This window comes from Anolis carolinensis, chromosome 2, assembly GCF_035594765.1.
Source record: "Anolis carolinensis isolate JA03-04 chromosome 2, rAnoCar3.1.pri, whole genome shotgun sequence".
Lineage (NCBI taxonomy): Eukaryota > Metazoa > Chordata > Lepidosauria > Squamata > Dactyloidae > Anolis > Anolis carolinensis.
Window position 1 is genome coordinate 188,355,246 of NC_085842.1, and position 26,568 is coordinate 188,381,813.

At 41.1% G+C, this 26,568-nt stretch overlaps 1 protein-coding gene across 5 annotated transcripts in view; it reads left to right on the forward strand.

The window, feature by feature from the left end:
• kif17 (kinesin family member 17) overlaps window positions 1-26,568 on the forward strand; it is a 54,385-nt gene that overhangs the window by 7,940 nt on the left and 19,877 nt on the right. The window contains exons 1-9 of one of the 5 annotated variants that reach the window (XR_010003148.1): window positions 10,281-11,941; window positions 14,674-14,820; window positions 16,326-16,427; window positions 17,075-17,264; window positions 18,585-19,037; window positions 20,271-20,377; window positions 21,700-21,847; window positions 24,600-24,682; window positions 25,098-25,237. Coding sequence is in view for 4 of the 5 variants with exons in the window: in XM_062971329.1 (XP_062827399.1) it covers window positions 11,711-11,941; window positions 14,674-14,820; window positions 16,326-16,427; window positions 17,075-17,264; window positions 18,585-19,037; window positions 20,271-20,377; window positions 21,700-21,847; window positions 24,600-24,682; window positions 25,098-25,237 (1,601 nt within the window). In the remaining variant the exon portion in view is untranslated. Of the gene's footprint in view, window positions 1-10,280; window positions 11,942-14,673; window positions 14,821-16,325; window positions 16,428-17,074; window positions 17,265-18,584; window positions 19,038-20,270; window positions 20,378-21,699; window positions 21,848-24,599; window positions 24,683-25,097; window positions 25,238-26,568 lie in introns of those variants that run through there. The other 4 variants (XM_062971329.1, XM_062971328.1, XM_062971332.1 and 1 more) reach the window with 4 other exon arrangements.

Genomic DNA, 26,568 nt, shown 5'->3' on the forward strand with positions numbered 1-26,568 from the left:
ATTTTTCTATATTCCATCCTGATGATAATAATGTATATAAGTTACATATGATATAACAGGTTACATTTTTAAAATTTATTTTTATTTGTAGATTCATCTGCTCTAAAGTTTAAAGAAAGGCTGTAGGTATTGTTACAGTTAGAGTAAACTCAGACACAATTACATTGTTAAAAACTTCAGAGTTCTGAGTTTTTACAAACACAACACCAAAAGCCTCCTTACCTGTGAGCTTCTCCTGTGCAAAATGTTTGCTTGGATGAACACTAATTAATGCCACTAATTGCGAAAAAGACTTTTTTTTCACTTGAAATGTGATCTTGGGGAAAGAAGGGTAGGGTTCAAATTCTTAGACTAAAATAAGCCCAGTAGAATGTGAGAAATATATCACATATGGAAACAGTTTATAGATCTTTTTTTGAACAAAAAATATACGTACACTTTAATTTAATTTCTTATATTAGCAGTCATATACATCACTGGGTTGCTGTGATCTTTTTGGACTGTATGGCCATCTTTCAGCAGCATTCTCTCTTAATGTTTCACCTGCATCTGTGGAACGATTCAGAGGAATGATGCTGGATACAGACACAGGTGAAACGTTAGGAGAGAATGCTACTGGAACATGGCCATACAGCCTGAAAAACGCACAGCAACTCAGTGATTCCAGCCATGCAAACATTCAACAACACATATACATCACTGTTGTGTGTGTGTGTGTGTGTGTGTGTGTGAAAGAGAGAGAGAGAAAGAGAGAGAGAGAAAGAAAGAAAGAAAGAGGAGCTACTTGATCCAGGGAAGTCTAGATCCAGAGAAGTCATGCTCCCCCTCTATTCTGCCTTGGTCAGACCACACCTGGAATACTGTGTCCAATTCTGGGCACCACAGTTGAAGGGAGATGTTGACAAGCTGGAAAGCGTCCAGAGGAGGGCAACTAAAATGATCAAAGGTCTGGAGAACAAGCCCTATGAGGAGAGGCTTAAAGAACTGGGCATGTTTAGCCTGCAGAAGAGAAGGCTGAGAGGAGACATGATAGCCATGTACAAATATGTGAGGGGAAGTCATAGGGAGGAGGGAGCAAGCTTGTTTTCTGCTGCCCTGCAGACTAGGACACGGAACAATGGCTTCAAACTACAGGAAAGGAGATTCCACCTGAACATTAGGAAGAACTTCCTCACAGTGAGGGCTGTTCGGCAGTGGAACTCTCTCCCCCGGACTGTGGTGGAGGCTCCTTCTTTGGAGGCTTTTTTTAAAAAATAATTTTTATTGAATTTCAAATACATACAATAAAAGCTGGGTTGGGGATTGGGGAGAAGAAGGGAGTAGGGGAGGACAGAGTGAAAGAGGGGTTCCAAAGGGAAAAGGGGTGTGAGCAACATTAGGGAAAGTCAGAAGGGAAAATGGGGAGGGGAGCGGGAAAAAAAGGGGGGGGTAGAATGTAGATCTTCCATTCTCTTTCCTTTCGGTTTGCATTGTCTATTTAAGAATGAATTAAATGTTAAACAAAACAGAAAAAGGAGTTTGTTGCTTTTAATACTACAGTTATTACCTTGACATGTAGTTGTTAAGTTTTTCCCAATTTGTTTCTCTAATACATTTTCCTCAGGGATCTTTCAGCAAAAATGTCAATTTATCCATTTCTTGTATTTCTATTAATTTCTGTAACCAAAGTTCTTTTGCCGGGGTTTCGTCCAATTTCCATTGCTTGGCGAAGACTATTCTTGCCGCTGTGGAGCTATACATAAATAGTATATCCTCATCTTTTCCAAATTGTGTTTCTGAGTCTGTTATTCCTAGTAGATAGTATTCTGGTTTGATTGGAAATTTCTTATTTAATATGGTTTGTGTCTCTTCGTGTATTATCTTCCAATAATGTTTAGTTTTTGGGCAGGTCCACCAGATGTGGTAGAAAGAACCTTTGTGTGCCTTGCATTTCCAGCAGTTATTATAAGTTTTATACATCTGTCCTAATTTTTTGGGGGTTATGTACCAACGATGAAATACCTTGAGCCAGTTCTCTTTCAACTCTGTCGCATACGTATATTTTAATTTTTTGTTCCATATATGTTCCCAATCCTTTAACATAATTGAGTGTCCAATATTCCTGGCCCAGTTCACCATGCAATTTTTGATTACTTCGGTTTCTGTTAACCACTCTAGTAATGTATCATAAATTTTTGAGATTGTCTTCTTTTTGGATTGCATAATTTTGTCCCAAACAGAGTTTGAATCACTGAAGCCAATATGTAAATCTTTAGAAAATTGTTCTTTAATTTGGGCGTATTGAAACCACGAAATGTTTTTAAATTGCTCTTTTAAGGCATCTTGTGACTTTAACTCATATTTACCATTTATTTTCATCAAAAGATCTTTATAGCTTGGCCACTTTGTCCATCCCAATATGTGTCTCTGGTTCGATTCTAAAGAGGAAATCCATAAGGGAGTTTTCTTATAAAAATATAGTTTATATTTTTCCCAAACTTTTATTAGTGCCGCTCTAATAAAATGATTGCCGAAGTTTTTTTCGATCTTCCTTTTGTCATAGCCCACATAAGCGTGCCACCCGCGGCGTAGATCAAACCCTTCTAGAGTCAATGTGTTGATATCTTCTAGAGTTGTCCAGTCCTTCACCCATTGTAGTGCGCACGTTTCATAATAAAGTTTAAAATTTGGTAGGCCAAATCCTCCTCTTTTTGTTAGGTGTGTCATAACCGTATATTTGATTCTTGGTCTTTTACCTTTCCATACAAATTTTGAAATATCTTTATTCCATTCTACAAAGAGTTTTTGATTTCTTATGATGGGTAAATTTTGAAATAAGTACAGTAGTTTTGGTAATACATTCATTTTAATAACCGCCACCCGTCCTAATAGGGAAATATTTAAATTTTGCCAATTTTGCAGGTCTTTTTTAATTTCAATCCATTTCTCTTGATAGTTGTTTTTTTAGTAATTGTGCATTTTTTGCTGTTATCCAAATCCCCAGATACTTCATTTTCGAGACCACTTTGATCTCAGTAAGCTCTTCTAGTTTAATTTGGTTTTCCTTTTTTATGTTTTTTGTTAACATCTTTGTTTTTTCCTTATTTATTTTAAAACCCGCTAAACTGCCAAAGCTCTCAATTTTATTAATCCAATTTGTTATCTGAGTCCTTGGTTCTTCAACAATACAAATAATGTCATCAGCAAAGGCGCGAATTTTATATTCTTGTTTTCTTATTTTAGTACCTTTTAATTGCTCGTCTTCCCGAATGTTCCTAATCAAAATATCCAATGCAAATATAAAAATTAGGGGAGAGAGGGGGCATCCCTGCCTCGTTCCTTTTTCAATTGGGATTTGTTTTGACTGCTGACCATTAATTATCAATTTGGCTTCCTGTTTTTCATAAATTGTCTCAATTGCATTTGTAAAATAGTATCCAATATCCAATTCTTTTAAGAGTAATTTAAAAAATTCCCAATTTAAGTTATCGAATGCTTTTTCTGCATCGATAGTAATTAGGGCCATTTCTTTTTGGTGGAATGTTTCATAATACTCAATAATATCTAACATACATCTGACATTATCTTTTAAATGTCTATTTGGTAAAAACCCTCTTTGTTCGCTCCCTATCCAATTGTTCAAAAATGTTTTAAATCTGTTTGCTAAAATCGTGGTGAAAATTTTATAATCTGTGTTTAGAAGTGAGATTGGTCTATAATTACTTACATCTGAGGAATTTGTTTTGTTCTTTGGAATCACTATTATGTCGGCTTGTCTCCAAGAGTCCGGAATTATTTTTTCTTTTAGTACTGAGTTCATTATTTGCTTTAAGAATGGGATGATCTCTTCCGACAACATTTTATAAAAGGATGTTGGAAATCCATCCGGACGCGGGGCCGAGTTGGATTTCATCAATTTTAGCGCCTTTTGTAATTTTGTCGTCTGTTATATCTTTGTTTAAGAACTCCCTTTGGTTCTCTGTTATTTTTTGCAGTTTTTGATTGCTTAGGTATTGGGAAATTTTATTTAGATCTATGTGATCTTTTTTATAAAGTGCCTTAAAGAAATCTTGGAATTCTATCACTATCTCTTCATCTGACATGCAGATCTTTTCTCCTTTTTAAATTGTTATTATCTGTTGCTTTTGTGTTTTTTTCCTAATTTTCCGGGCTAGCCATGCACCTGGTTTATTAGCGTTTTCGAAATTATATTGTTTAATGAATTTGAGTTGTTTTGCTGTCTGCTCAATTTCCAGATTGTTCCTTTTGTTTCTCAGCCCCAACAAGTGTTCTGTCAAACCTACTTCTGGTGGTTTTTCTTTTAATTTCTTTTCTATTAATGATATTTCATTATTGATTTCCTTTATTTTTTGGTTTCTCATTTTATTTCTGATTGCCTTTTGTTGAATAAAGTGTCCTCTTAGAACAGCCTTAAATGCGTCCCATACAATATGGTTTTTAGTTTCTGGAATCCAGTTAATTTTGAAAAATTCACGTGCGAGTTTTTTACAGTTGTTTATGTCATCTTCTCTTTTAATTAAATTATCATCTAGTCTCCATTTTCTCACCGTTCTTTTTTGGTTTAGGAGCATTTCTATGGGGCTATGATCTGACTTGTCTCTGGGTAGAATTTTAATATGGTCAACTTTGGTACAAAGAGAGTTTGATACCCAAACCATAACAATTCTAGACCAGGTTTGGTGGCTGTGGGAGTAAAAAGTGTAATCTTTAGTTTCCCTGTTATGTATCCGCCATATGTCTTGTAAATCGAATTCCTCTTTTAATTTTTTAAAGTTTTGTGGGATAAGCCTCGAATTTGCATTTTTCTTACTTTTTATCTTTTTGCTTGTATTCAGATTTGTATCCATTATTCCGTTGAAGTCCCCTAGTATAATCAAATGATCAAAGTTCGAATTGTCGATCTGTTTTCTTAGCTCTTTGACAAACTGTCGCTTGGGGCCGTTTGGGGCATAGATGTTGCAAATGAGAATTTTCTGCATGTCCAGGTGTATAAGAGCTGCCACATATCTTCCCTGATTGTCATTAAATTGTAGTGTAGCTGGAATATTTTCTTTAACATAGAGTACTACACCCCTTTTCTTTGTTGAATCTGATGAACAAAATTCCTTTCCTATTTTTTTATTGGTTAGGTAAGCCTCATGTTTATGCGAGATGTGTGTCTCTTGGAGAGCGACAAAATCATACTTTTTTTGGGTTAATTGATTAAAGATATTTTTCCTTTTATTTAGTTTATTTAATCCGTTAATATTGTTAGAATAAAATTTCAATTGGTGTTTCAAGTTGCACACATTCCTAGATAAGTCCATCTTTGGCTATTGTCTTTTTATTTCCTTCCTTATTGGTTGTTTCTTCTTCCTCCGATAGAATTTCCTCCTCTGTTTTGTCTCTGTCTTCCTCCTCGTCTTCGCCTCCAACATCTGATAGTTCTGAGACCTGTGGGTTTTTGTCTCTCTTGGAACCAGCGATTTGTGGGGAGTGGTGTCTCGCTCTCTTTGGTTTTTTCCTTTTTGCTGAGGGAGGTGTTGTGCTTGCTGGGTTGTCATCTTTTCTTTGTATGTGTCTCCTGTAGAAGTCCTTTGCTTTGTCCTCAGTTGTTAACCAGTGTTTTTCCCCTTTAAAGGACACCATGATACCTTCATTCCTTTCCCATCGGAATCTGATCTTTTGCTTTTTCAGTTCCTCGGTTAGGAAGAAGTATTTTTTCCTTCTGTTTAAAGTCAGTTGCAGGAATTCTTTCAGTACTGCAATCTTTTTCTCTTTGTAGGTTAGTGGGTTACGATTATTTTTCATCAATATTTCATCTCTTATTCGTTTTCTCACAAAGTGTGCAATCACATCTCTTGAGGTCTTATTCCTTCTTGAGAAATTAGTTTGAATTCTGTAAACTTTGTCTAATTCATATTCAATAAACTCTTCTGTTTGAGTTAGCAAATTTGCTAGCAATTTAATAATAATTTGTCTAATGTCTTCATTAGGTTCCTCCTGGATATTACGGAACCTTAGTTGGAATTCTTTCTCGTGTTGTTCAATTTTTTCCTGTAAACTCTCCAATTTTGCATTTTTAACTTCTAGTCCTTCCAGTTTTTTCTGTAGTTGTGATTGAGTTTTAGTCAGTTTTTTGTTTTCCATTTTCAGGTCGTTGATATCCTTATGTGATTTAATCAATTCATTTCTCAAATGTCCCATGTCTTCCTTGATTTCTTTTTTCATGTCCATCATTTCCTGATACAATTCTCTCTGTTGTAAATTTTGTTGATCTAATTTCGCTTGTGATTGTTTTTGGTATTCTTCCTGTCTTTCCGCTAATTTCTGAATTTCTCGTAGAATATCTTTTAAATTGACCTCCTCTGTCTGTGAGGGTCTTCTCACGAGCCCTCTATTATCTTTTAAGTCTTTCTCCATTTTGGTCTTAGGGGTTGCCATACTGCAGCTTGTTTTGGTGTAAGAGATGAGTTTATTCGGAGTAAGAAAAGGAAAAGAAAAAAAGAAAAAAGAAAAAAGAAGGATGAAAGCAAGAAGAGGGGGAGGGGAGGGAAGAAGAGGGAGGGATTAACACGGGAATGTAACAGGAGAAGGAGAAAGAGAGGCACCAAGAAGAGAATGAGAGAAATGTTAAAAAAAAAGAGGAAAATTGTTTATTCTTTTTGGTTCAACACCTTTTCCCTTCGTTGTGGTTTCCCCGGTTGGGTTTCCTTCTTCCTTCGCCCACCGCCGCTTGCTGAATCACCCGATATCTTTACTGTGCCTTAGTCCTTTTTTTTTTCCTCCTTCCTCCCTTGAACCGTCTCCGCTGTTGCTGACGGCGCGCCTGGAGCTTAGATCTTACGGAGCTTTCAGATCACCGGACTGGCACCACTTCCTGGTCAGATGAAGTAATTCCCTTCTCAGGGCAGGTTACAAAGGGAGCGCTTCCAGCTTTAAAGCTCTGGAGTGCGTTCCTTTTGGGCTAAGTCGAGTTCCGTAGTCTCCTGTTGATGGACAAGTGCGGAGGGGGGCCCGATAGACACAACAACCCTTATGCCCAAGGTCAAATATGTGAGTTTGATTCTAAGTCGTCACTGTTCTGAAATATGCCGGGTTTTCCAGCTCTGGATTACAGTTATAACAGGCTCAGTAGCGAGTTGAGTCTTCCCTGATCTGGTCAAACAGTCTAAACAGCTTGTCTTCCAATTTGAATCCCAGTTCAAAATGGTCCCAATTCAGTCAAACGGTTAATTCCGTAATATTGCAAGCCTTCTGTCTCTCCCCAGGTAAACACACAGGGGGTATTGTTGATGTTTAATTGCTTAGTTTAATTGTTTGGATTACTGTAGTTTTGTTGTAGCGATCGGGGCGTGCTCAGACGCTTTTCTCTAGTTGTTACATCAACTTAAGCATGAAAATAATTTCTATCAAGTGTCCATTAAAGTCTTGCCGAAAGAAAGAGAAATTTTGCTGGAAACTTACAGTTCCCTCGCCCTGCGGCTTCTTCTTTGTAGATTCTCTTCTTGTGATTAAAATGAGCTTGGACGGCAGTTTGTGCGGACTGTCGCCCGCTGCTGTACCCGCGGTTCGCGCTCCCCGCAATCTCCCGGATCCGTTCCCCCCGACAAGATTCGAGGGTCGGCTTGACGGGGTGCTGGGGCCTTGCGTCCCTTCTTGCCTCGATCCGCAAGAAGAGGGGAGCTAGAAGCTCTACCCAACCGCCGGGAACGTTGATCTATTGAGAGCTCTCAATAAACCCATCCTGCCGCCATGCTGCTCACCGGAAGTCCTTCTTCTTTGGAGGCTTTTAAGCAGAGGCTGGATGGCCATCTGTCGGGGGTGCTATGAATGTGATTTCCTGCTTTTTGGCAGGGGGTTGGACTGGATGGCCCATGAGGTCTCTTTCAACTCTACTATTCTATGATTCTATGATTGAGAAACTGCAAGTCACGTCTTGTGTGAGAGAATTGGCCATCTGCAAGGATATTACCCATGGGATGCCCGGATGTTTTGATGTTTTTACCATTTAAGGCAGAAAATCCCACAATATCTGCTTTAAACTGGTTTATCTGAGTTCACAGTGCCATATATTCCAGTTCAAAGCAGATAATGTGGGATTTTATTCAGCTTTGTGGAAGGGGGCCAAATCATACTCCCCCTGAAAATGCAGGTTCACAGTTTGGGGGCAGTCCTGGATTCATCTCTGAACCTGAAGGCTCAGTTTTCCATGGTGACCAGGAGTCCCTTTGTACATTTAAAACTTGTGCGTCAACTGTGCCAGTTCCTGAAGAAGTTGGATCTGGTCATGGTGAGACAAGCCTTATTTACTTCCCGTTTGGATTACTGTAACACGCTCTATGTGGGCTGCCTATGAAAAGTGTTTAGAAACTTCAGCTGGACTGCTAACTGGGGCTGGCTACAGGAAGCGGACAAGCCCTGTTACAACAACTCCAGTGGCCGCTAGTTTGTTTCTGGGGACAATTCAAAGTGCTGGTTTGACCTTTAAAGCCTTGGATGGTTCAGATCCAGGCTATTTGACAGATTGTATATCCCAGTACAAACCTGCCCAGGAGATACCCTCCTCTTGGTCCCACCATCATTGCAAGCAAAGTTAATGGGGCCACAAGAGAGGGCCTTCTCGGTGGCTGTCTCCCAGCTTTGGAACTCCATCAACTATTTAATGTGGTACGTCTAACTCAGGAGTGTCAAACCTATTGAGGGCCACATCAGCCTTATAGTTGCTTTCAAAGGGCTGTTGAATCCATGGATGGAGAATCCACAGATAAAGAGGACCAACTATATATTTTGTTACATAGTGATCAAAATATCACTGTATCTGGGTCCCCAGATATTATTAAACGACAACTCCAGTCACTTTTGATCCTCCGCCATGCGGACTGGGAATAATTTATTTATTTAAAACATTTATATTCCTTCCTTCTCATCCCAAAGGGGACTCAAGGCAGAGCACAACATATATATGGCAAACATTCAATGCCGGAACATAAAGTAAACCATAAATATATATAAACACTAAAATCATTATTTAAAACCATCACAAATCAGTTGTGACATTTCCTATTGCTGCCATTATTGCACTGCCCCAAAGGCTTGGTCCCACAGCCAGGTCTTTATCATCTTTCTGAAAGGCAGGAGGGAGGGGACTGATCTAATCTCACCAAGGAGGGAGTTCCATAGCCGGGGGCAGGGCTGTAGCCAGAAAAAAATTTCGGGAGGGGTTTTGAAAATTCCGGGGGGGGGGGGGAGGGGTTGAACCCCTAGCACCCCCCCCCCCCCCCGCTACAAACCTGTCAATATCTGCTTGAGAAAGTGCCTGGAGGGACTCTTAATGTTTTGCGTCTCATAGACTTAGCATGGGGTTTTGGTTAACCAGTTAAAATTCATGAGTAAACCAGGTTTTTTTAAGAACCTGAAAAATTTCGGGGGGGGGGGGTTGAACCCCTAACCCCCCCCCCCTCGCTACAGGCCTGACTGGGGGGCAATCACTCAGAAGGCCCTGTCTTTCGCCCCTGCCAATCACACCTGTGACGGTGGCGGGACCGAGAGCAGGGCCTTCCCAGAAAATCTTCATAGAGGGAGATGCGTTCGGACAGCTAAACTGGGAATTGCAACCCAACTGCACTTGTGACTCTGAGGTTGGGGTCCTTGTTAAAGGATAATTTGAAGTCAGGCATCATTTCCTTATAGCTATATTCAAATGCAAGCCTTGTGTCTAAATTAAAACCCGACTATCCTAACTAACAGAACAAACTGGTGTTACAGTATTATAGCTCCCATCAGCTCTAGTCATGATGTCTAATCACGAAGAAGACAGGAGTCCAGCATCTGAAGGAGGGCCAAGGGCCACATAAAAGGACATGAAAGGCTGGATTCTGCTCATAGGCCTTGAGTTTGATACTGTAATGTGGAGTTGCCACAGCAATACATGTGGTTTAACTCTTGTTTTTCCAAACTGTAAAGTCCCTTCCACACAGTAAAAAATCCCAAATTATCTGCTTTGAAGGGGGGAGGGGCCTTCCACACAGCCATATATCCCAGAATATCAAGGCAGAAAATCCCACAGTATCTGCTTTGAACTGGGTTATCTGAGTCCACACTGCCATATATTCCAGTTCCAAGCAGAAAATGTGGGGTTTTATTCAGCTGTGTGGAAGAGGCATGTCTTATTTGAGTCTACACTGCCTCATAATCCAGTTCAATGTGAATTTTATACAGCTGTGTGGAAGCGGCCTCAAAGGTGGCTTTGTAGTTCTTCCCTTTTTTTCGTGCGAAAATGAGCTGAGTAATTGCGGGACGCTCTCTACCAGTTGCAGCGGGGGTGGACATTGAGCGACGCTCCCTGGTTGCTAAGGGCAACGGGGACGCGGACACCGCGGCCGGGAAGGAGAGGCTTGCTTGTCTTCAAGAGGTCAGGAGCAGGCGCCTCGGGGAAGGTTAGGGACCACCACGTGACCTGTTCAGGGGCCGAGGCCCCGCCCCCAGGCCTTACCTGCAGCCTCCCGCCATTTTTAAAGACTCTTCCCCTTTTTGGCGTTATTAGGCGCCATTCTTTCAATGCCAGGGCGCACCCCCTGAAGTTGTCCTCCCTTCTCCCCTTAGTAGACATAAAATGCCAGGCTCTCCACCTCTCAGAGACTTCCCCACACCCCTCCTCATGCTTTTATGGCACTCCTTTTCCTAAAAGCTGAGTGAGGATTATAATACACCCTCTTTCTGCCCCCCTTCTGTTGTCACTTTTAAAACACCCGCTCTTTTATTCTACTTTACATTTCTATGCTACTTTGTCCCTGTAGCTGCCTTCAAGGATGAGTTGAAGGGAGGTGGATCTAATTTAGTCTGGGCTTTGAGGCCCCACTGAAAGTAACTTCTGCCCTTAGTACATCCCTTAATGGTCCTGGTTCCAGAGCATCAAGGTGACCACAACATTCACTATTTACTGCCACTTTTCTTCACTCCCACAGAAGTCCATCTGCACCCATATCTAACTACTCAGCATACTACTATGGCCTCTCAGTAGGCTTTATGGCCATCTCATATTCTTGGTAAAGGTGGCCTTAATGTTCTAGTTTAGTTGTAGCTGTAAAACTAATAGCCAGTCCCCTTTTCACTGCCAGGGTACCTAACCTTGGGATGAAGCAAGCAGGCATTGCTTCCTCTATGCCCTTTCCCCTCCACACTTATAGGCACTGCTTCTAACCTCAGTGTTCTGTATTAAGCCCTTAGTGGGGTCATAACCGTATGCCAATTTCTTAGCAAACATCCTCCACAAAATTAGCACAAGGGAAAAGTCTTTGCAAGACCCCACTGCCTCATTCTGCCAGGAAAACCTCCGCAACCACCCTAGCACCATTGCCTTCCCAGAACAAAGGAGGGGCCCCCCCTTTGTTATTGTACCTCACTGCCTTACGCCTGCCACTTCTCCTGGTAAAGCTTACCACTAGCCTTGTTTGGATCACATATTTAGGATCACCTACTGCCTTGTTAAGGCCACGCATCTCCTGTTTGGATCTTACCCATCTGAAGCAAGCTGTTTTGCTGCCAGATAAAACAGCCCGCCAGTTGTCAAAGAGAACGGTAAACTGACCCCAATGTGCCTTTCCCCCCTGCCGTCTTGTTTCTAACACCTGTTTGGAGTGAGCAGGAGTCTTGTTTGCTTCTGTACTGGAAGCCTCTTAGTCCTGTTCTGCCACCCAGTTCTTCCGGGACAAGTTTGTAGGTCTGGACCATGACCTCCGAGGCAGTGAAAGTGATTGTGCGTTGCCGGCCTCTGAATGAGCGCGAGAAGCAGATTGGCTGCAAGATGGTGGTCAATATGGACAGCACCCGTGGCCAGTGCTTCATTCATAACCCATTTGCCTCAGAGGATCCCCCAAAACAGTTCACCTTTGATGGGGCGTATTACATAGACCAGAACACAGAGGAGATCTATAATGAAATTGCATACCCACTCATCGAGGTGAGTGTAGCTGACTGCACGTAACTTTCAATCTACTATTATAAATGTCTTTCTCTCTACCTGCTGCCATTTTCATTGAGCATTATCATTTCAAAGTTTTTGAGGCATTCAGGAGTATTTTACCATAGCTGCTTTCTGGGGGCCCTTCCACACAGCCATATAACCTAGAATACCAAGGCAAAAATCGCACAATATCTGCTTTGAATTGGATTATCTGAGTTCACACTGCCATGTATTCCAGTTCAAAGCAGATAATATGAGGTTTTATTCAGCTGTGTGGAAAGAACCTGAAGCACAATAGTACCAAGACCAAGCTAAAGTGTCACCAAAAGATTCTCCAATAGCATCACATCCCTTTTTCCTTGGGCCTCAATTTCTACAATCCCTTACCCTTGTCCATATAGGCTGATATTCCTAGAGAAATGCTCCTAACAGATAAAAGGTTCTATAGTCCTTCCCTATAAGCTGTATATGAGCTCATGTTTCCTCTGTTACAGAAATTGTCATGGGAACCTGAGCATTTTTTTGCAGAACTTGCATTCTATTTTTGGGATTGAGGCTTGAGCTGTGTCTCTTCCAACTTCTGTATTTTCACCACAGTCTGATTATATTATCCATCTAATTTGACAAATTTAGCCTAGCAGGAGTCCCTTTTTGTTAGTTAATGGTTCTTAATTACTATACTGATGAATGAACAACAAAGGTCTGGGTACAATGGCTTTTCAGCTCCTTCCTGCCTGGAGACATTGTAATGTATGGGTTTATTATAAGAAATTGCATCTTTGGTCCTCCCAATTCTAACAGCCAGCAATGCCAATGGCAAAAGTTGTGAATGCGCCTTCGGAGACTGAATGATAGTGGTGGGAGAGGAAGGAAAAACCCTCGCGAGGAGGGCTTGTTGGAGGATTTGTTTAGGAAAAGGGTCAGGGAGACTGATGAGGAATCTTCTGAGAAGGATTCATGTGGGGATCCTGAGGTGGAAATGGATGCTGGGGAACAGGTGTTAATGGAGGAATTGGGCACGGACTGGGCACGGGCACCGGGGATGCTTGGGGACGAATCGGGGCCCATGGATACTGCTGATGCTGGGGAAGCTTGGGTGTCTTCAGAAGCAGATCCCACTTGGTCTGCTTGGAGGAGTGAGAGAGGGTCCACAGGTGTGGATAGAGTTGGGCATGGGCAGGATGATTGGGACTCTGATGAGGAATTCAGAACACCTGACCCAAGGGCATTGGCTGTGTGGAGTTCTGATTCAGATTAAGAAGTTGAGACACCTGCTCTTTGGGCGTGAATAGTTTGGAAGCCCAGGGAGACCTGGATCTATTGGGGTTGTTTGGTCATTATACCTTGCGTGTGGCAAGGTGTTACTGGGCGCCATTGGGTTTCCTGTGTGTGTTACTGAAGACTGGACTGGGACTTTGCAACGGATGTAAGTTTAATCTGGGTTATTCTGCAACGGAGGGCTGGAATTGTGTGGGTTTTCCTGGACTGCACTGTTATTACTATTTTGTATTAGCTGCTGTTCGCCCTCATTGCTTTGGCTCTCTGTGCCATTTTGTGTTGTGACCTTCTTGGATGACTTCAACCTCTCGGACCTTGGACCTTGGACTGGAACTTGACTCGGCTTTGCTCTTCGCTCTCAATCCGTAGCTTGGTGTCGTTCTCTATTCCGTGGCTGTCTGCTGTTGCTGACTACTACCTTCACTCCTGATACCGACGCTGTCTGCTTATCTCGACTTTGGACCGGCTTGATGACATTCTCCCGCTCTGCTCCTTTAACTCCTGGCTTGGCGTTTGCTTCTGCAGCAGCTTGGCGCTGCTGGTTTATCCCGACTTCGGACTGGCTTGACGACGCTTTCCCGACTGTTGCTTTAATAAACTCTATTTTGCTCTCTAATTGGCGTCTGACTTTTGACAGCAAAGGAGTCAATGGATGGCCAAATATTCCCCAGCCTGAGGCAGAAACCATTTCTCCACCTGTATATTCATAAATAAATACTGTATTTCATCGCATAGTAGTCACACTTTTTTTCCTTTTTTAAAAAAAAGGTGGGTGTAGCTATTATGCAAGGGGAAAAAAAACCTTTTTTTTTGTTCAAAAACAGTAATTAAAAAAATAAAACAACTTGAGAAAAGCTTGAAGCGGCATTCTTGGGAGGGGATAGTCAGTGACCAAGTGAGTGCGTGAGAAGGTAAGTGAGTGTAAGGGTGAATGTGTGGGAGAGTGGATCTTTTGGTGGACAAGTGGATGGGCAGGTGGATGGGTGATTGAGTGAAGCAGGTGGGTGGGTCTTTGGGAGAGAGGATGGACGAGCAGTTAGAGGCTTACACCAGTAAATCAAGGGTATGACTATAATGCAAGGAAAACAGAACTACCGAAACCAAGACCCCCAAAATGGGGGTGCAACTATTATGCAATGGTGACTATTATGCAATAAAATATGGTATCCCCCAATCTTATTGATGTTCTACAATCTTGTTCCATAAGACGCTGTTTCCTGATAACCATCAAAACCCTAAAGCTTCTCATCATCATTGGAAAACTTTTTATATAGTGCCTTTTCTGATAAAATGTACAGAGTTTAAATATCATGTTGAAGATTTCAGACTGGATGCTTTTGTTTAATTTGTTTTCAAATTGTGCTTGTGATGCTACAAGTAGAAACTAAGCTAAAAAACCACTATTATGGTAATTATTTTTTTCCTGGATTCTTGTTGTTATTATTTTCCAGGGGGTTACAGAAGGCTACAATGGTACCATCTTTGCTTATGGGCAGACAGGCAGTGGAAAGTCCTTTACCATGCAAGGGGTCCTGGAGCCATTTTCCCAGAAGGGCATTATTCCCAGAGCTTTTGAACACTTATTTGAGAGTGTACAGGTATGCAATTGCACAAAAGCCATTTGGCTTAGTGGATTGTTCATCCATTCAGGGTTAGCATTCTCTGAATCCCCTTCCAGTTCTGTGTTCCTGATTTAAATGTTGGCCTAGTACTGATATGATGATTAAGCCATGGGTTCATGTGTTCCCATTTCTATCTTTGCTTCATCATTTGTGATAACCATAGGGATCAGAATTCTCTTCTTGTAAAATGCCACCTGTGATACCTTGTCAATTTTAACTAAATAACAGTCTATCCCAAGACCTCTTGAAACATTAGTTAGAAGTGCTAGCACAAAAAGTACAGGAGATCAGACATGTTTCTCCCCTTTATCTGGAGCAACATTGCAATGCCTAACTTACAGTGTTGGACTGGGACCTCTGACTTGCTGTTTTCCTTTTAGCCTGTTACTTTCTCTCCACGTGATCTACCCTGCAGGAGTATTGTGAGGATAAAGTGGAGAGAGAGAAAGCCTCTTTGGAGACGAGGCGTGATATAAATGCAGTGAGGAAATAAAAAGATTAATATTATTCCATGGATGGTTAGAAACCTAATATCGAATCACTCTCCTACTGCATTGGTTTGGCTATCCATCTAAGGTTGGATTTCCTGTTCAAATATCAAAATATTTTTGGCTGGCTTTGTCTGTGAGATAGCTTAATGAAATGTGTAATTTGAAAACCTGGAAGTAGATTACTGTTTGTTGGATATGTATTAGCTGTAACATATGTGTTAGAGCTTCAGGCCATGGCTTTCCTTCATATAAGGAAGCTTCCTTCATATAACGGACATTTTTGTGCAAGATGTTGGAAAATGTAGTTGATGCTGAGGAAATCTAAAAGATGAAACAGGAAAAATAAGTCACTTCATGGAGTGAGCTAACATCATAGAGAGAAGGTTAGGCAAGAAGCTAGCACATCGTTGTAATAATCTGACTGAAGGAATGGATAAACATTGCCCTTACATGCTAGCTTTCTGGATGTAAGGATGTTGGAGGTGGTGTTTTGTATGAAAGTTCATTCAGTTGGAACCCCGGTGGCGAAGTGTGTTAAAGCACTGAGCTGCTGAACTTGCAGACCGAAAGGGAGCGGCCGCTGTTAGCTCCAGCTCCTGCCAGCCTAGCAGTTTGAAAACATGCCAATGTGAGTAGATCAATAGGTACCGCTCCAGCGGGAAGGTAATGGCGCTCCATGCAGTCATGCCGGCCACATGACCTTGGAGGTGTCTACAGACAACGCCGGCTCTTCGGCTTAGAAATGGAGGTGAGCACCAACCCCCAGAGTCAGACATGACTGGACTTAACGTCAGGGGAAAACTTTACCTTTACCTTCATTCAGTTATGTGAAATTCCAGATGCAGCCAGAACTGGAACAGACTAACTAGACACAGAGTCAATGAAAATGATGTCCAAGTGTTCATTACATGTAAAAATAGGCCTTCAAAAGCAACCTTGAGGGGAATGTCAGACTGGAAGCTTGATAAGTATTTGTTATTGTTTTTTCAGTGTGCAGAAAACACCAAGTTTTTGGTGAGGGCATCATACTTGGAGATCTATAATGAAGATATCCGAGATCTCCTTGGTTCTAACACCAAACAAAAGCTTGAGGTAAGGATCATACACCTGACAGACAGGATGTTAGTTTGAAGTAAAAAAATACCCCCAAACAAAATCTAGAAATCAAATGCTAACAGTTTATGGTGAACCCAATGGCCTATGGTATAATTATAAAAATAAAATTGAAGCTAATGACTGGAACTTACTTTGAGAAGTTCAGCCTCTAAGTTCAGAAGTGCACCAGCATGTAACCTTCCTTTCTTCTAGGCCCTCACAGTGAAGGCTTTTTTATGGCATGTCTCATAGGCACCCTCCTTCTTTTTAGATGCAAATGTTGTTCAGTATCAGGATGGCTAGTATTGCAATTTGAGGCAAAGTTGTGTTGCTGGAGTCTTCAAGACTGGAATCTTGAGATTCATGGGTGCAGAATGACAGCAAAATTTTAACTTGTATATCATAGGTACAATCTGGTCCAGATTAGAATGGCTCCCAGTTGGTAGAGATGTAAGTACCTAGTACTTTTTACAAACCACATCAGAGTTTGTCCATTTGGGGCTGAACCAAAGCTTGTGTTAAAGATCCAATTCAAGATTTCTTCATGAAAAACAGCCCTTAAGTCTTTTGGCCATTTTTTCATAGTTCAGATTTTTCTTCTACTGATGCCTATGGTTATCTTGTTCCTATGGTATCTCTTGTAGCTGAAGGAACATCCAGAGAAAGGGGTTTATGTGAAGGGCCTCTCACAGCACACTGTGCATAGCATTGCCCAGTGCGAGCACATCATGGAGACAGGCTGGCGAAACCGTGCTGTGGGCTACACCCTGATGAACAAGGACTCCTCCCGATCCCACTCTATCTTCACTATCAACATGGAAATCTACGTTGTAGGTAAAAGTGGAATATTATTGAAGTAGGGGTGGACTAAATGTGATAGGATGGAGACTGGGGTAATTTTGTTAAAAACTGGAGAACAGAAGGTCAAAAAATGCAGTCTAGCATTCATGAAAGTCAAAGTTAACACTTAATTCCACAGTCAAGTTTAGGGTTTGAGTTACAAGAAGAGCCTTCGTAATAGAAATGGCTGCCCACAACAGATGGTATGTGAAGGAAACAAAAGCAGAAAGGGAGGGCTGAAGGTTCTTATGATATGAAAGGAGAAGGCTGTCCTGAAATATTTTGTCTCAAGTCAGAGGCAGCCTTATTGTTATTCAGAGAGGCATTTTCCCCATATTGCAGATCGCCAGGTTGTTCATTACTGAGAATGGAGAAGTGTGATTGTGAGATTTGACATGTCAAAATAACTTCACTGGTTTTGAGTACTGTGCACCTTCATGGAGAAGAGCACACTTTAGGCAGTGACATTTTTGGGGCCGTACAATATAATGGAAGCCATATGACAGATTATAAATATTAAAACAAAAAAGTGCTGCAGAATCTCTTACAATATCATAGTGGAGTCTGTGACAGAAGACTGTACGTTATGTGCTCTATCCAGGCCTAAAATGTTCCTTCTTGAGGTGTTAAGTTTTTTTTTAGGAAAAAAGCTTTTTGGGTTTTTTAAAAACTTAGTGGAACTTTCCAACATGTACTGAAGTGCAGTAATCCATTCCATCTCAACCATTTTGTCATGGATTTTTGTAGTCTAGACCAGTGGTTCCCAACCTTTAGTCTTTCAGGTGTTTTGGACTTTGGTTCCCACAATTCCGAACAACTGGTAAGTTGGCTGGGATTTCTGGGAGTTGAAATCCAAAATTCCACTGATCCACTCCACTGATCTAGACTTTATTATAGATAAGGCTGTCCAGACGGTAAAATTCCACTAGAAATGTTGGCTTTAGGCATCTTCGATTGAATGAGCTGCTGTGAGGCAAAAAATATTTCAAAGGCAAATGATTCGAATGATTTGTCTTTAACTGCTGGATTGGATCATTTCTTTCTTTTCTTTGGGTGAGTGAAGTCAGTATCCCACAATGATCTTTTGGAAGGAACAAAGTAAAACAGTGTATAGCATCACCATCTCATTGCTGGGAAATATGTAATATTAAACACTGAGGAAATCAAGCACAGCTTTCCCCAACCTCATGCCCTCAACATATGTTTGAGTACAACTTACATTGTACATTGCCCAGTGTACCTAGAAGGGAAGTCTGCTCTGAATGTTCCAGGAAATGTCTCTTCTTCCTTGCCAAACTAATTCTTCCTTTGCAGATGAGAGAGGGCAAGATTACCTGAGGGCTGCAAAGCTCAACCTGGTGGACCTGGCTGGGAGTGAGAGACAATCCAAAACCGGGGCTGTTGGTGAGCGCCTCAAAGAAGCTACAAAAATCAACTTGTCCCTCTCAGCATTGGGCAATGTCATCTCAGCTCTGGCAGATGGACGGAGCAAGCACGTTCCCTACCGAGACTCCAAACTGACCCGGGTGCTACAGGACTCTCTCGGAGGCAACACTAAGACACTCATGATAGCCTGTCTGTCTCCTGCTGACAATAACTATGATGAGTCTCTGAGCACCTTGCGGTATGCTCACCGGGCAAAAAATATCAAGAACAAGCCTCGTATTAATGAGGATCCCAAGGACGCTCTGTTGAGGGAGTACCAGGAGGAAATCAAGACATTGAAGGCAATCTTGGCACAGCAGCTGAACAGCGGCAGATGCCAGGGTAGGGTCACTGTACTATGGAATGAAGAGCCAATGCTTACATTTCTTGCCTTAATTTTTGTATTTGTTTTGTTTTAAATCGTGGCCAAATTGTGTGGTTGTTAGGCACCTTGAGTCTCCACTGAGAGAAAGGCGGAGTTTAAATAAAGTAAATATATAAATAAATAAAACTTACTTACTGGGGAAAGGCTGTATCAGTATCAACAGTGAGAACTCTTAATCTAAGGACAGAAAAGTTTTCCCCTTCCCAAACCAAAATGATTAGAACATCCTTCTCTAAATTGGCATCCTCCTGGAATGATAAATTGTCACTTTTGACACTTCTGGCTGGCATAGCCAGTGCTTGATGGGGAAGATGGGGCTTGTAGTAATTCAGCAATTAAAAATGAAGAAGTTAGCATGGCTTTGAACATTTAAATTAAGCTTACAGATGTTTATATTTTTTTGTTTTGAAACTGTTTCAATTTTTTATAAGGTAATAAAGGTTTTCCCTGACGTTAAGTCCAGTCGTGACTGACTCTGGGGTTGGTGCTCATCTCCATTTCTATGACGAAGAGCCGGTGTTGTCCATAGACACCTCCAAGGTCATGTAGCCAGCATGACTGCATGGAGTGCCATTGCCTTCCCACCGGAGCGGTACCTATTGATCTACTCACATTTGCATGTTTTTGAACTGCTAGGTTGGCAAGAACTGGGACTAACAGCGGGCACTCATTCCACTCCCTGGATTTGAAACTGGGACCTTTCGGTCTGCAAGTTCAGCAGCTCTGCGCTTCAACACACTATGCCATAAGGGGCCCCATTCAGTTTTTAAAAAATATCTACCTGGTATTGTACATATGCAATTTCACTTTTGGGAATTGCAAATTGTTTCTATGGCAGAGATAAGGAGCTAAAATGAGGGAAATTAGCTAATTTCCCCTTCTCATATACTCCTTCCTATCAGAAGACATGACCCCGCTCTCAATGTTGGTGCAGCTGATGAATTTTTTTATTTGGTTTTTGAGCCATTAATCCAATTTTCCTTTTCTTTTTCTTCAGCATCATCTATGGATCGATTGATAAAACAGTGCTTAGAAAAAATATATAATATGCCATACTATTTGAAAATAAGACCCTTCGGTATTTCAGGAAGAGATTAGTAATACAGCTTGGGTACTAGGCCCAGTTTACTTGTCACGAAAGGTGTGCACTGCAGTCCTTCTAAATTGTGTTTTCTTTCCTGTCTTGTTAGAACTGTCTCTGCCTTTACCTTCTGAAGCTGCTAAACCAGAGGTCAAGACAGAACCTTCTCTGGAATCCCAAGTAGATGTTGAGAAAGAGAAACAGCAAATCAGAGAAGTACGTTAATCACAACAAATATTGTGGTTGGAGTTTACTATACAGTAGCCTAGAACTAGAAGTGCTTTGGGTTTTTTTTTTACTCTCCAGATTTTTATCTGTGTATATGTGTTGAAATATATCAGAGATTGGACCTAAGTAAATAATTCTATGTATGTAATGAAGTTTGTATCCACTGAAACATCAGAAATAGTAAGGGCGTCACTATCTCAGCCACCCACACGGACAATTTGGGATTGTAGAACATTTCAGATTTCTAGATAATGGATATGCAACCTATTTACTAGCCCTTTAGTTCTTTGATTTCTCAAAGTTTTGTTTTCAGCCATTTCAAATTTTATGATGGTTTAACTTTCGCATTTTTGTGTGCTGTTAATTTTTAACTATTTGTTTTATCTGGTGTAGGTAATCTTAATTGACTTTTTAAAGGCATTCCTGGCCATTATTGGCCATTGGTCTTTGTGAGCTGACCTATTGAACCCTACTTAGAATATTGGCATACATTATTACTGAAAGTCTGCTCCTCTCAATTCTTGGATGTTCCTAATTTCCCCCACTAAGGTAAAGGTAAAGATTTCCCCTGACGTTAAGTCCAGTCATGCCTGACTCTGGGGGTTGGTGCTCATCTCCATTTCTAAGCCGAAGAGCCGGCGTTGTCCGTAGACACCTCCAAGGTCCTGTGGCCGGCATGACTGCATGGAGCGCCATTACCTTCCTGCCAGAGCGGTACCTATTGATCTACTCACATTGGCATGTTTTCAAACTGCTAGGTTGGCAGAAGCTGGAGCTAACAGCGGGCGCTCACTCCGCTCCCAGGATTTGAACCTGGGACCTTTTGGTCTGCAGGTTCAGCAGCTCAGTGCTTTAACACACTTCGCCACCGGGGCTTCTTAATTCCCCCCACTAATCCTCCTTAGTTTCTCCCACTAGGTTCCTTTAAATGTGAGTATCTGTTTTCTTGCTGCTTGATACACAGGTGGGCAATCTGTAATCTTATAGAACTTCTTGGACTACAGTTCCCATCACCTCTCTGCAGTCGTAGTGCAGAGAGATCAATGTGATGTCCAACATCATCTGGCTGGTCATATTTGGTCTGCACCTGACTTGATTCTTTCTTACATAATTATAGTGAATTTAGCCCATAGGGCTGACTTAAAGTTGGACCTTTGCAAAACCTGAAGGTTTAAAAAAATTCAATACATATGAGCAAAATCCCACTGCTTAATGAATAAAGGAATAAAACCATCCAGCTCAGGAAATTGTAACCTTGAGTTGGTATATGGCCACGTTGAGTACTCTTCTGACTTTCTTCACTCTTCTAGGAGTATGAGGAGCAATTGGCCCGGTTGAAGGCTGACTATGAAGCAGAACAAGAATCTCGTGTCCGGCTTGAAGAGGACATCAGTGCCTTGAGGAATGCATTTGAACAGAGGTTCCACACTTTAGAGGAGAACCTCAAGAAAGAAGCAGGTAGAAGTGAGGCAGATCTAAAAAGAACCACCAGTGGCTCTTATCAGAAAGATAATGTAAACCAAGTTTCCTATTTTCAGGCACTCAGTTTAGAGTTTAAATTCCTGAAGTTCTCCTGCATGAAGATATCTCAGATTCTGGAGATGTTGCTCAGTAGTTCAAAGTCTAGTTAGAAGTCTAGTTAGAAGTCAGAGATCTAGGACATCCTTACTCTTCACTGTTCTCTCTGAAAATTATGTAGGGTAGTAAATAATGACAGAGTAAAGGATTCAAATTATGTGCAAAGTTCCTGTAGGTCATTTAGTAGAGATGGGATTTTGAACAATTGTTTTGAGATGTATGCTTTTTAGATTGATACATCCCCATAGGCTCTGTTGGATACTGTCCAGGTCTTTGATGCAGGGCAGGGATGGAGACATTGTTTTGGAATGTAACTCCCATAATCCCTTACTGATACCTGTGCTGGCTGGGCCTCTGGTAGCTGAAGTCCAGAATATCTGATAGACTCCTGATTGATGGGATTCTGTCAGGTTCAGTCTTGTCTCTCATGTTGCCTTGCATTTGAAAAAATGGTTGATCGAGGTCATCCAGAAGTTTGTGCTAAAAAGGATTTAGTACCATACAAATGATACCTAGTTCTGTCTGTAATGTCCATCTTCTGACTCAAGGGAGGCAGTGGAGACCCTGACCTGGTGACTGCCAAGAGTTTTGAATTTGGATACAGGTGAATAAATTAAATTCAATCCAAACAAGATGGTTGGATTTTAATTTAAAATCTTAATATTTCTGAATAACCACATTTACAGTATATTCAGAGTACTCCCGGATCTAATACTGTTGATGGATATAGTAGACATAGTAACCACGAGTGGTTTGGATCAGTTTTGTTTTATGTATAATACGGATGGCTCTGTAACTTGGGAAAATTGAATCTGACCTTGATCATGCAAGTTCAGATCATCTCCAGTTAGATTATTGGAATGAGCACTGCTGCTCCTGAAAACAAGCTCAGAACCTCAGTCAGTTCAGAATTTTGCTGCTGGCATTCTGACTTGTCTATACTGATTTTTTTTTTAAAAAAAGAAGCATGCCCATAACATGGCTGCCTTGATCCTGATACCTAATATACAACTCATTTAGCAGTGAAAGTACTGCTTTAGTGCAGTATTGTAAAACTCACTTCTTACTTTGTCCTTTCCAGGAAAATTCGGCCTTTTGTTGTGTTTTGCAGCTATATTGGGGTGGTTTGGGGGTGGGACAAAACAGACCACTAGGTGACAAGCACTGATGTTTTTAAAAATGTGTAGTGTTACTTACTGCGATGTGTTTTATGAAATTAAAGATCCCTTTATTTTTTGTGCTGGGCAGGATGGGAGTGAAGAGGTAATCGTTTCCCCTTGAGCCAGCACTGCAGCTGCCTTCCCAGCCAAACAGCTTCCTTGAAAATGATTTGCCATTGGCTTTCTTTCTGTTCGGGCTGCAAATGCCCTCCCAGCCAAACAACTTCCCAGCCGAGCCATTCTGAGGAATTTGCTTGCTCAAAACAAGGTGCCTAGCCATTAGGAGTCAGTTGATGTCAAAGCAAGCAACATTCTTAGCGGGCCTCTGTGAGACATTGTTTGGCCAGGAATGCAGTAGCAATGGCAGAAAGGAAGGCAATGGCAAATTCAAATTTGGGGCAGCAGTACAATCTCAGCACAGCAATTACTGGTAAATGTGGCACTAAGAGGGAAAATCCAGGGCAGATCTGGGGCAAACTGAATTGCAGTTGGATTATTTTGGTGGTATAGGCAACAACCCCCGTAGAGTCATTTGATCAAATCACATTGCCTCCATTACATTATCGGTGTCACTTTTTTCTAATTTCTTGCCAAGATACATCCATGTTGCCATTTTGGACTGCAAAAATCATTAGGTTATCTAAAGAATTTCCTTCATTCATATGAGCCTTCTGCTCTGAGGAGCCAATTTTTGAAACAGTTTTACGAGTGTAATTGTGGGACAAAAGAAAAAAAGTAAATTTTCCTCACATTACCGTCTCTGTCCAGATGGTGAGGGACCCAGTATGTAGGCAGTATGTAGGCTGTAGCTTAAAAAAAACTCAGTTGCATATACTTCATTTAATTCGTCCAATTCTAGAAAATTGTTCTCAGGATCGTTCTGCTGGTTCTGCTTCCTTTTTCTTAGTTTAGATTTTGCTGTAATTGTGGCCCTAACTTTGTTGTTTCTGTAGCTCTTCTGTGGTAAACTACACCATGGGTTTTATGGAAAGAACAAGTAAAATTTGTGTAAGTAAATACATAAAAACATTAGCTCATACCACTCAAATACACTCTCAAACCCCTCTTTTAAAAACAATTACAGTTAAGATGCCATATCTGCAGGTTTGACTTTTGCAGATTTAAATCACAGATTTGGTTAAAATGTTATCTCCTATTGCCAACCGCAACCAGAAGTTAAACAAAGAGTTATGGTGGATGATCTAGAGATTCCTAGAGTACACCTCTTTGGAAATTTCTAGGTCCTTGAAGTGTGACTTCAGTGGGAGCTGGCCATAGAGTCATGCTGGATAATTAGAGAATTCAAAGATATATTTTTGGGTAGAAATTTTTTCATATGTATTTTTTCCACTTTCGCAGGTGCCCTGTACTCCTAATCCCAGCAAATGTGGAAGGCTGACTGTATATGTCTCAAGCTTAGGAGGCCTGATGAAAGCCTCTTGTTTTGTCATTACTTCTTTTATTTTCTTTAGAAACCAGCCAACCAGTGGAAGCTGCGACTGACCAAGGCCTTTCATCCCCAGGTCCAGCTGAAGAAATAGATGTATCAGCTAAGGTACCCTGGAATATAAATTTCCTTCAAGCTGTGAAATAACTGTACAGGACCATTAAATGCAGTTTTAAAATATGATTGTTCTTTACCACTGGTGATTAGGTAAAAGGTTGGTTTTGCTGATTTGACACATCAAAAATACTCCATTGTCTAGCAATGTCAGATCATGTCTAGAGAGCAAATTATTTTCTTTGTATAGCAGCTGGCTGTCAGAGACTGAAGTATTGCTGCCAAAAAACCAATGATAATGGAGAGAAACCACTGGATGCACAATGCTCCAGCAGGCTCCTGTTCTCTCTTGGGAGCCTAGTGAGATGTAGTGCTTTGTATTCTGGAAAAAGTCTGTATAGATCAGCCTCACATCAGTCTATCCACATACTATGTTTGTTCAAAATGCTTGCCTCCAATTTTCTCTTAGGCTCAGGAGTCTGAGGCAGTTGGGTATCCTGCTCCTCCAGCTGCCCAGCCCACAGAGAAAACAGTCAGACCAGGGACACCTGGAACCGATGTGGCTGATGAACTCCTGGTGCCTGTGGATCAGCAGCAAGTGCTTGCCAGGTCTGTGATAATCATGACACAGAGGGAGAGCTGCAGCCTAGAAATCAAACCACATGATTATTACTTTGAATCCATTACAATGTATGCATTATAAATGTTATTACTGGTAAGTGATGCAGCAGATGGTAGATAGCCGAGAAGTATTTCAGCTCTTTCACAGATGGAGTCCAGCATCCTTGCATAGCCAATGATAGAATTAGCCCCTCAATAAGTAATTCTCCATTATTCATTGCTAGGTATCTAATTTCCTATAGCTAGTTAAGCCAGGAGCCTCTTAGCTGGGTTGGATGATGTTAATGAAGATGGACTCACGAGACTTATAAAACAGAGACATAAACAGGTTAAATATGAGTATCCAGATGTGAACCATCTTTCCCCTTGCCCATAACTACAGGTTGTGTAAAGCCTATCCAAAATACTTGGGACTAGAAGTCTTTCGGATTTCAGAATTTTTTTCCCCTGATTTTGGAATACAGGCAGTCCCCGAGTTACAAACATTTGACTTACTAATGGCTCATAGTTAGGAACTGGGGAGAGACAACAGGAAGTGAGACAAATATACCCCTCGGAGGGAAAATTCATGGGGAAAAGGTGTCTGCATCGAAGCTTTCTCACCAGTCTTTGTTTTCACCACAAGCCAAATATTTCAAAATCCAATTATCACAGGGACAGAAAGTGAGGTGAAATCTCTTGAACCGGGGGCACAGACAGCAAAACAAACACAGAGGTGTTGACCCTTCCCAGTGCTATTATATATGGCTATATATTTTATATATATTATATATGGCTATACAGTAGAGTCTCACTTATCCAACATTTGCTTATCCAACGTTCTGGATTATCCAACGCATTTTTGTAGTCAATGTTTTCAATACATTGTGATATTTTGGTGCTAAATTCGTAAATACAGTAATTACTACATAGCATTACTGCATATTGAATTACTTTTTCTGTCAAATTTGTTGTCTAACATGATGTTTTGGTGCTTTATTTGTAAAATCATAATCTAACTTGATGTTTAATAGGCTTTTCCTTAATCCCTCCTTATTATCCAACATATTCGTTTATCCAACATTCTGCTGGCCCGTTTATGTTGGATAAGTGAGACTCTACTGTATATGGCTGGAGTTGCACTTTAAAAATGTATCTGTTCTGACTTACATATAAATTTGACTTAAGAACAAACCTACAGAACCTATTTTATTTGCAAGTTGAGCACTGCCTGTACGTTTGCAAATATGTACATCATGTGATATCTCTGGTGCTGGAGGAAAATCCTGAGTGTGCCTTGGACTGCAAGAAGATCCAACCAGTCCATCCTCCAAGAAATA